General features: G+C 36.4%; 1 protein-coding gene across 1 annotated transcript in view; it reads left to right on the forward strand.

The window, feature by feature from the left end:
* LOC129247257 (ATP-binding cassette sub-family C member Sur) overlaps positions 1 to 10,733 on the forward strand; it is a 109,709-nt gene extending 98,976 nt beyond the window's left edge. The window contains exons 14-22 of the mRNA XM_054886309.1: positions 483 to 1,368; positions 1,998 to 2,806; positions 2,928 to 3,085; positions 3,145 to 3,340; positions 4,302 to 4,746; positions 9,147 to 9,274; positions 9,333 to 9,624; positions 9,708 to 9,904; positions 10,058 to 10,733. Of these exons, the coding sequence (XP_054742284.1) occupies positions 483 to 1,368; positions 1,998 to 2,806; positions 2,928 to 3,085; positions 3,145 to 3,340; positions 4,302 to 4,746; positions 9,147 to 9,274; positions 9,333 to 9,624; positions 9,708 to 9,904; positions 10,058 to 10,264 (3,318 nt within the window). The 3' untranslated portion in view covers positions 10,265 to 10,733. The remainder of the gene's footprint in view (positions 1 to 482; positions 1,369 to 1,997; positions 2,807 to 2,927; positions 3,086 to 3,144; positions 3,341 to 4,301; positions 4,747 to 9,146; positions 9,275 to 9,332; positions 9,625 to 9,707; positions 9,905 to 10,057) is intronic.
* Positions 10,734 to 11,078: the final 345 nt, after the last annotated feature.

Below are 11,078 nucleotides of genomic sequence, written 5' to 3' on the forward strand. Positions count from 1 at the left end.
TTCCGGATAATAAAAAATTGAAAGTAAAAAAAAAATAATAATAAAATAAAGTAAAAAAACTATTTAAAAAAAAAATTTATAAAAACTTACACATTTCAAAAAAAATTATTTATTGTATATTAAAATAAAATAATATAAAATATAATAATAGAGGAAAAGTAAAAAATGTATAATACAATACAAAATTATTATTTATTGTAAAATAAAATAATATAAAATATAATAATAGAGGAAAAGTAAAAAATGTATAATACAATAAAAAATAATAATAATAAAAAATACCAAAAATTAACCTAGAAAAATAAATTAAATTAAAAGCAATAAAATGAAATAAATATAGAGTAAACAAAAATATTTCCTTTTTAATTAATAATAATTATTTATACTAAACTTCTACCTCAACTGGTGGTGTATGCTTTTATATTTCATGGCAGAAGTCGATAAAAATCATTAATATTATTAAAAATCTAACCTCTTTGCAGTCCCTTCCCTCGATCAGTCGCTGTCGCAGCGGCAGCGCGTACATAAATCGCATTGGCAGCATACACTCCTCTGCCGTTGGCACCTCTATTGGTGCCATTGCCGGTCGCATTCCGCTCACACGTCAACGCTCCAGCCTCTATGGATCACGCCACCTTTTCTATGACGCACCACTTCCCATCGATGAATGCCAAACGGAGGATGTGATTTTGAGACGACGACGACGCTCGCAACGTCATAGACGCAACTCCACACAAGACCAGCAACGCCCCGCTTCACTCATCTCCACCGGTAGTAGCCGACTGAGTGGCGCGAGCGCATCGACGACAGCATCCGCCGAGCTGCGGCGCAGCATCTTCACCAATAGCTTTGGCAGCAGTGCACCCAGTTATATGAGCGGTATTAGTGGTAGTAGTGTGCTGTCTGTGGATACGGGTGTCGATGTGTGCAGTGAGGTAGTGCCCCAGCGTACGCAATCATGGCAGCCCCAGAGCGGTGGTGCAATATCTGGTGATAGTAAAGGTCACCAGAAGGTGGCGCGTAACAAATCTTCACCTGGTTGTTTGGTACACAACACGCAACAGCAGAAAATTAATGCTGAAGCAACGGCAGACTCTGGTGTGGGCAGCAGTTTTCAGCAATTTTTGCGCCGCATGTCAATGCGTCGTTCGGCAGCGCATCGCAAGCCGCGGCCGATAAGCGGCACAAATTCCATTAGGAGAATTACGGAAGAAGGCACATCAAACCAACATACGCCTATTTCCACCTCGGTGCCTTCGATTGAATTGAGTGCGGTGGCAACGCCAGAAGTGGTTGAAAATGAAAAGGATGCATCAATTTCAGAGGATGACAGTTGGATTGCACGCATCGAAAATGAGGAGGTGACAGGTGAGAATTAGTTATCAATTAATTACGCGTATATTTTACAAATTATTATTTTGGGGAAAAAACAATCAATTATTTTTTGCGTAAAATTTTTGCGCAAATGGCTTACAACTTTTTTATAGTCGATCTTTAGCTCCGGGCGATGCTACGACTACAAACATGCCGGTCAACTTTGATTATTTCTGTGATTTCATCGACATTTTCGAAGTAACGCTTTTAAGTCCATCAAGCATGGGTACTCGGCATGGGACAACGGACGCTAAAAAACTCAGACCGTCGTAAATTTTTCTTTAATCGACTTGAAATTCTGACTCGAAATTCTTAAGACCCTTTTATTTTGTAGCATTGAAAAAAGGTTTAAGTACCATCATCCTCCTTCCCTCTTTAACAGTATCTCTGTCGAAGAAAATGTGTATTTATTTTTACTTATGGAATATTGAAATGAAATTTGTAAGTCTGATTTTTTTTAATAATTTGCAAGTTGGATTGCGATACTCTTCTAGCAAATGAGCGATATGTACCTACATTGATTTTTTGTCATTAACAATTAGACTTTTCATTTAATATAAAAGTCGCTTCCAAAGCAATAATTTTCATAAATATTAAGAAATTTAACTTCTCACCCCCTGCAGATGCCAACATCGACTATAAAACTTTGAAAAACATGACAAGTACAGCAATGAACCGTAATGATGTCATGCCACTAAAACGAAAACACACAATAAAGAGCAACAGGAGCAGCATTAAAAGAACAGCGGGTCGTGGTGTGACTGCTGCCAGCGCGTCTCTGGGCTACGATGCGGAACGAAAGTATGGGAAAATACCAACACATATCTATTTGTTGTATCTGCGTGCATCCGGTTGGCAAATGGTGACGATATTCTTTTTGACGGCTTTGATTTGGCAAGGCATGCGAGTTTACACAGATGTGTGGTTGCAGCATTGGACCGATGGCAGCGCAGGTAATGCCAGCATTAACAGTAGCGGCACTCACAGAGACTGGACACGAGCTGATAGAAGTACGATGGCTGTGTTGCCAGAGACAATGCATAGCTCGAACACAACGATAATGGATGCTGCCGGGGCCGCAGTAGCAAGAGGAGCAGGATCAGTGACAGCAATGTCTTTGGCTGCCATCAGCATGGTTTACAACAACAGCACCAGTGACAACAATAGCATCTACAACAATAATGCCACTGACAATGGTCACGCCGCGGATGTCACGTATTATTTTCACATTTATTCGGCGATTTCGTGCGTTTGCATTGTAATGGCAGTGATATCGACACCAGCCGGTCAATTGGCCGGTTGCAATGCGCGCGGCAATCTACACGACCAATTGCTGTTGGCGATTATGCGAAAACCGTTGCACTTTTTTCAGGTGACTCCACTTGGACGGCTCATGAATCGGTTCGGCAATGATATGGCCATCATCGATAAGGTAAAATAAAAGAAGCGAAAATGAAAATGCAGTGTAAAAGATTGAAGGAAAATGCACGAAAGCAGGAAGGAAGCTAATAAGCGAGGTTAAAATAAAAACGAATTTTTATTATTTTTCACAGAAAATTGCCGCCACCAGTCAACGCCTGCTACAATTTTCGCTGCTTTGCTTATGTGCTGTGCTAATTAATGTCAGTATTACGCCTTGGTTTATGCTGTTGACAGCACCGATTTGCATTGTCTATTACGTCATTCAGAAATTCTATAGGTGTTCGGCGAGGTATGTTGTTATGTTGGAATTTCCACAGAGACATTTTAATAAGAATTTTTGTTTTGTAGAGAATTGCAGCGCATCGAAAACTCAACCAGTTCACCGGTGATCTCACATCTCTCGGAGACCATTCAAGGTGTTACGACGATAAGAGCTTACAATCAGGAGGCAAGATTTACCGAAATACTCTTCAAACGCTTGGAGGCGAACACGATTGCTTTTACGATATTGAATACGAGCAATCGTTGGCTGGGCATATCGCTGGTAATTGTTAATTACTGATGCATATACTGATGGTGATGCTGATGTTCATACTCAAACGCATGCTCACACTTATTTTCATGCTCGAATTCATATTCATACTCAAACTTTAATCATACCCACACTTTTACCCATACTAATTTTCATATCCAATACTCAGCGTAATTTTTATACCCATCCTCACACACATACTCATACCGATATTGATACAGGTACTGGTACTAATACTCCACTTATATATCTGCTCATATTTATACTTATACTCATACTTATACTTATACTTATACTTATACTTATACTTATACTTATACTTATACTTATACTTATACTTATACTTATACTTATACTTATACTTATACTTATACTTATACTTATACTTATACTTATACTTATACTTATACTTATACTTATACTTATACTTATACTTATACTTATACTTATACTTATACTTATACTTATACTTATACTTATACTTATACTTATACTTATACTTATACTTATACTTATACTTATACTTATACTTATACTTATACTTATACTTATACTTATACTTATACTTATACTTATACTTATACTTATACTTATACTTATACTTATACTTATACTTATACTTATACTTATACTTATACTTATACTTATACTTATACTTATACTTATACTTATACTTATACTTATACTTATACTTATACTTATACTTATACTTATACTTATACTTATACTTATACTTATACTTATACTTATACTTATACTTATACTTATACTTATACTTATACTTATACTTATACTTATACTTATACTTATACTTATACTTATACTTATACTTATACTTATACTTATACTTATACTTATACTTATACTTATACTTATACTAATACTACTACGGATACTGGCACTCTGATATCTGACTCGCACTAAAAATTTTCCACCGACCTAAAATAATGCTTTCGTCTCCCTCTACCCGCAGGACTTTCTTGGTGGCTTTATTGTATTCATTGCAATCATAACCGCTCTGGTAGCAGCTTCTATAAGTTGTGCGCGCTATAGTAGAAAACTCAGCAGCAATGCAACGAACTTTCAAAATCCCGACACACTAACGCCATCACCCTCGCTCGTTGGCCTGGCCATCAACTATACACTGCTGATGCCCATCTACTTGAATTGGGTTGTTAAGCTCCTAGCCGATATGGAAATGTATGTAGGCTCTGTGGAACGCATTGCATACTATGCAGAAATCGATCAAAATGTAGAAACACCGTTGGACATAACTAATGGCAATACATCTGCAAATGAGAAAGGAAAAGCAAAATCGGCGGGAAAATCAGTCAAAGATTCGTGTGTAAATTTTGAAGTGGCGCGTGTCGAGTTTTGCAAACCACGGAGCTTATCGGTGCCATTAGTGATGAGTAATTGTAAGTATGTTATGGAGTGGAAATATTTTATTACTTTGTTAAAGCATTTTTTCCAATTTCACCAGTTTTAAATGTGTTGTTAAATGTTTGCGTACTTTTTTTTTGAATATTTCATAGCTACTTTTTAACTTATCAATAAATTAATAATTTCAATATCCTTTCTTCTCCAGCAACTTAATGATATTAATAAATAATCGATATGTAAAATTTTTAATTAATATTTACATAAATAGCACCGCTTTATAAAACAATAATTTTTATGTTGATATTTACATTTATTATTGTCATGCTAACATTTTAACAAGCAGGCCAATCCAAATAACATAAATCAAGTGACAGTTGGTTTCTTTTTCATTTAGGGCCTCACATACATGCATAGGTGCCTGTGCGCACATTTGCGCGCTTCATAAATCAAAATCCACTAAAACTGTAGAGTGTTGGAAAACTAATTTTTTTTCCGCCACATACTTGCACACAAACATTGCCGCGGCATATAAGTCAAGTTGAGCTACAGGATGATCCCAATATAATTTTCATTTTGAATTAAACTTGACTTGATATTAACAGATTTTTTCCTACCTTTTCCTACCACAAACAAATTGTGCAAAGCAAATTTATTAAAAATAATTTTTGGTCAAAGTGGAGCAGCCAAAATTGTGGAACAGCTTACTAGTGTATCACCTTCAATTCAGGAACAACTTGCTATCATCTTAAATAACGAAGTATTTCACGTACCTGTCCTTTGCCCAAGGCAGCATCTCATTCGCTTACAAAACCAAAATCACTCAAGAAGTGAAAGCAAGCGACTATCTGCTTCGCTTTTGCTTCTCAGCTTGAGTTTATCGAGTTGCCCTTCTCATCTTGGCGACTGTATTACCCAAGGAAATGGGCGAGTTGCCATTCTATCCACTGAGAGTGCCTATTTGGTGGGCAATTTTAGGGTGGTGGCCCAGCTTTCCTTGGTATTTATTGCTGCAAGCGCAGAACTCTAATTTTTTTCGGCAACCCTTTGTGTAGTAAAATTTGAAGCATAGGGTTGGACGGTGTTTGGGCTCAGCAGAATGGTGCACCATGTCCACAGTTATTTAAATGGTTGATGTTTTCGTCGTTGTAAGTTTGGAACTTTCAACTGCCTTAGCGATGTCTGTTAGGGGACCTTTTTTAGCGGCGCTCTGAAACATCGATGTTATTTGAATAATTTATAAACTCTTGGCGCCTTTTATTGTCCAAGTTTCATATTGCCCCCCAGTGGATCAGGGGTTAGAATTTGCCCAAGGTAAGTTATGCCTGTCACAAAAGGCGACTAAAATGTAGGATTACCAGCCACTGAGAAGTATGGAAGCTCAACTGGTAGTGTCTTCGGGTACAAGGTCTGACCGAAGACTTAATCTCGGTAACACGGGGAACAGAATTCGCTTTAACCTGTTCTTCGGAACGGGCCTTATGGGAGGTTTTCGTGGTGGCTGTGGTTAATATTATAACTAAAGCGCGGGTAAATCTTTTCTGGTTCATGTGGAGTTGCATTGCTACCGGGACCCGGGACCCATAGAATGGGAAAGGTTTAGATGGCCTTGAGCCTTATCAGGGCGGTTAGTGTGTCTATGCCACACTGCCAATTGGTACCAAGACCTATAATTACTTTGAACAGTATTTGGAAATACTTCGAACAATAAATTGATACAAAAAGAAATCAAATAAATATATCTTAAAAATGTACTCGTATACATAACAATATCTTGGGTTCTGATCAACTCAGAAAATAATTGATTCGGCAGCTTCTGAGCACCTTGGGTCTAGGCCGTCGCTGGCAGGTGCTCACCTAAAAAACAACGGACGTTGTCCATGTTTCACTTGGCAAATTTTGTTGTATCGTAACAACTATGAGAAATTATGGAATGTCTGCTCTTCTTTAATCATTTAAGTTCTCCGCAAGCTTTAAAGAAATATTAGACCAAAAGAAAATATCTAAATTTCTTATAACTCGAAACAAATATTAAATATTTAAGGTTTGTTCGCTGACGAACTCAAGTCTGTAGTCAAAGCTGATAAATTCAAACTCTTGACATTTTTTTGATGCATTTCTCCTAGCTAATAAAGTATAATTTACCGCTTTCGAGGTTACTTATTACGAACCAAAATTCAGATTTTAAAAATTCAAAATGACGGATAAAAAATGGCAAATATTTTGAAAAGGTAAAAAAAAGTGTTTAATAGCAAGATGAGAAAATTCGGTTTACATTTTGGGTTCCGAAATTTGAAAAAGTCGCCAAAGCAAATCGGATCGAAAAAATTATTTTAACATTTTTGAGTTTTGACATTTTTTCAGCACATTTTAATTTCGACAATTTTTCCCAAAATTGGTATTCGTCAAGGCGAATCTATTAAAGGTGGTGTTGTTTACTTTCGCTGTGTCTATGGGGCTGTCAGCACAGAATAAAATAAGGCGAATCATTTTTTTCCAATTCGCCAATACAATCAAACATATACTGTGGGCAAAAAGTAAGGTGAATTTGGTTGTAAAATGAAAAATCTTTATTTATTCTTGTAAATCAATTTCATGCCCTTCAAAATAGTCCCCTCTCTATGAAATACACTTATGCCAACGATTTTTCCAATCCCGGAAACATGCCAAATAGTCCATTTCCGGTATAGCCATCAGCACCTTCTTCGATTCAGCTTTTATCCTCAATCTCTTTTATCTCCTCTTGGTTTCTTGAGTTTTGGGAAAAGCCAGAAGTCACACGGAGCCAAATCAGGCGAATACGGTGGTTGGCGAAATGGTCACGAAGAACGAGTAAAGTGTGAGACGGTGCATTATCGTAATGCAAAAACCAAGAGTTGTTGGCCCATAATTCTGGTCTTTTTAGACGAATTGCTTCACGTAAACGACGCATAACGCTCAAATAATATTCCTTATTAACAGTTTGGCCAGGTGGAAGGAATTCATAGTGCACCACACCACGAAAATCGAAAAAAACTGTCATCATGACCTTTAATTTTGAACGACTTTGACGTGCTCTTTTCGGTCTGGCCTCGCCTTTAGCACGATATTCGCTTGATTGGTCGGTTGTTTCAGGGTCGTAAGCATAAATCCAAGTCTCATCTCCCGTAATGATGCATTTGAGCTTGTCCTGATAGTCTGAAAGCATTGTTTCACACACATCAACGCGACGACTTTTTTCTAAGAAACTGAGAGTTTTCGATACCAAACGAGATTTGACTTTTCGTAGGTCCAAATGGTCTTTCAAAATAGTTTTCACAGATCCTTCTGATATTCCGATCTTATCAGTAAGGTCTTTAACAGTCAACCGACGATTTTTGAGCACTAACTCCTTCACTTTATTGACGTGTGGGTGTTGGTCATCTTTTGACGTCGATGGTCGTCCGGAGCGCTCCAAGTCATCAACACGTTCTCGACCCTCTTTGAAGTCTTTGTACCACTTATAAACATTTTTCTGCGACATGGTCGAATCACCAAATGCCTTCTGCATGCTAAACGTTTCCGCAGCCGAAATTTCATTCCGCAAACAAAATTTGATGGCACTTCTCTGTTCAATCAAATCAGACATTGTAAAAATCGAAAAGGCCCTCTTGGTCGCTTGGTAAACTCAAGCTTAAATATATTACTGATAATGACATTCACATGAAAGTTGGCCCAGATGTTACTAACAGTGCTGCCAACTCATGAAAAAAATAACTAGAGCGAAATTTTAATCCCGCGAAGTTTGACAAATAAATTCACCCTACTTTTTGCCCACATAACATTGTTGTTGGTCTAGTGCCACAACCGTCAGTAAATGCGCCTTGGTATTCATTATTTTTGCTTTCAACTTTTTTTCGATTTATTTTGCGAAACTTGGGAACATTTTTTTTCATTATTGTTTTTTTATTATTTTTTTTATTAATAGTTGTCTCTAAAAACAAAAAAAAAATGGTTTTCAAAAATTACAAAAAAAAAATTCTCAACATTTTTAGCAAAGAATATAATTTTTTCTCTCAAATTTTTTTTTTTATTTTAATGTTTTTAAATATATTTAAAAATTAAAAAAATATTCAAAAGTTTCGCAAATATTTTGTAACATTGAAGGCCTATTTGTATATTAGAAGAATTAATGACAATGCCCAAAATACTTCGATCAGTTGACATGCCATTGGTTAGGTAAAAAGTGATAAGCTCCGATTTGATTAAGATATGATTCATTTTTGTAGACAGAATGTCCCAGAGTAATTATAAGGTTAAAGGTAGGTATAATATGCAAAAAAAAATGTCTTAATTTTACTAAGTTTAAAAAATATGCTTGTAATTGAACCACCTTTTATTTTTGAAATATGCAAACTTTTTTGCTCTATCCTCTGTTTTTTTTTTGTAATTTCTTTCATTTACTACTTTATTTCTGCAGACGAATCCGTGCCAATTTCCTGGCCTCGCCAAGGTGACATCAGCTTTGAAAATGTGAGCTTGTCTTACGAAGGGCAAAAGGAGGAAGTAATCAAGAACTTAACACTAAGGATTCCTTACGGGCAAAGGGTGAGCGATTCACAGCAGAAAACTTAAGTGGCGATTACAAATTTTCCTCCTCCTCTAGATCGGTATTTGCGGACGCACAGGTAGTGGCAAATCCTCCTTAGCGATGTCCCTGCTGGGTGTGCTACAAACAACATCTGGGCGCATCTGCATCGACGATGTAAATATAACAAAAATTCATCCAGATGAGGTGCGCATGCGCGTATCGATGATACCGCAAGATGTGCACATCTTCAATTTCAGCATACGGGAAAATCTCAATCCAACCAATTACTATGCCATTTCCGAGCTGTGGGATGCGTTGGATAAGGTGGGGTTAATGAATTTCGTTAATCAGCTGCCGGAAGGCATTGGTGAGTAGTGGTAGTGGTATAAGAAAAGAGCATAAATATAATATTGGCATATTTACTCGCCTTATATTAATATGCATCCATAGATACCATTGTCGGTGATGGTGGCGTGCAATTGAGCGCCGGCCAACGTCAGCTGCTCTGCTTGGCGCGCATCATTTTACGTGGCTCTGTTTGCTTGATACTCGACGAAGCAACCAGCTCATTGGATAGTGCCGCTGAACAGGTGCTACTCTCAGCTGTGCACAGCTCATTTCGTGGGCGTACAATAATAACAATTGCAGTGAGTGGAAAATTTATGATTTTTTATTCTTGCTATTATGGTTTTCTTTTTATTTTTTATTTTTTATTTTTTACTTTTATAATTTTTTATTTTTTTATTTTTGTAAATTTTTATTTTTATAACTTTTTATTTTTGTAAATTCTCTATTTACAGCATCGCCTTTCAACAATACTCGACTACGATCGCATTATTGTTTTGGAACAGGGTCGCATTGTTGAGGATGATATGCCAGCTGAGCTGCAGCGACGTAAAGATGGCATTTTCTATAGCCTACTACACTCGGGACGGCCATTGGATGGCACTGCTGCTGATCCAGTGAAAGCAGGAAATAATCAAACACAGCTGGAAAGGACAGATTAAAGTGTTTAGTCTACTACTTATACATATACCCACATACATCGGTCAGCATTTTTATGTATAGGTGCTTATGTATATATACTTGACGTGTTTTATATGTAAATGCATTTGAAATTTGTATATTGAGTCGACTCATTGTGCAGTATTTCTTATTGTAATTTATTAATTTCACATTGAATTTTTTTACATTCACTCACATTTTTTCTCTAATTGCCATATGAAGTTTGCTTCCTGAAAATATGCTATGTTAGATGTAAATTTTGTTGCTGCATCTCGTTGGTTGTGGCTGTACAGAATGAACCAATTTAGTATCATTTTACTTAAACCGATATGAAGAGTTCGAATATGTTTAATTTCTAGTCTTTTTTATTAATTTACATACATATATAAGTAAGCCTTTTTATTGTACTTACTTTTGTGTAAATATCTGCTATACGTACATGAATATTTTCTCCAATATTTTACAACTAATTTTGATGAAGTGAAAAAAAAAATGTATATAAATAAATAAGTATTGGTTGGGCTTTAATAAAAGTCTTTTGCACTATTTGCGGAAAAAAACACAAGCTTTTCTTTAAATAGAGAAATAGTAGAAATAGAGTCAGTCCAAAAAGTTTTGGCGCAGTAATTTTTTATTAGGTGCGCAACAAAGTTCCCGCTGTTTGTTAATAGATGCCGCCAGCAATTTGTGCTAGTCGATTCTTACATAACCTAAACGTCATAAACCAAGCTTAGACATATGGTAAACAAACTGGTTCGACACGTTAGTGATTTTGGTTTGGTATCATAAACTTTTGGTTTAGTGAAAATGTCTGAT

The sequence above is a fragment of the Anastrepha obliqua genome, chromosome 5 (assembly GCF_027943255.1).
Source record: "Anastrepha obliqua isolate idAnaObli1 chromosome 5, idAnaObli1_1.0, whole genome shotgun sequence".
NCBI classification, from domain to species: Eukaryota; Metazoa; Arthropoda; class Insecta; order Diptera; family Tephritidae; genus Anastrepha; species Anastrepha obliqua.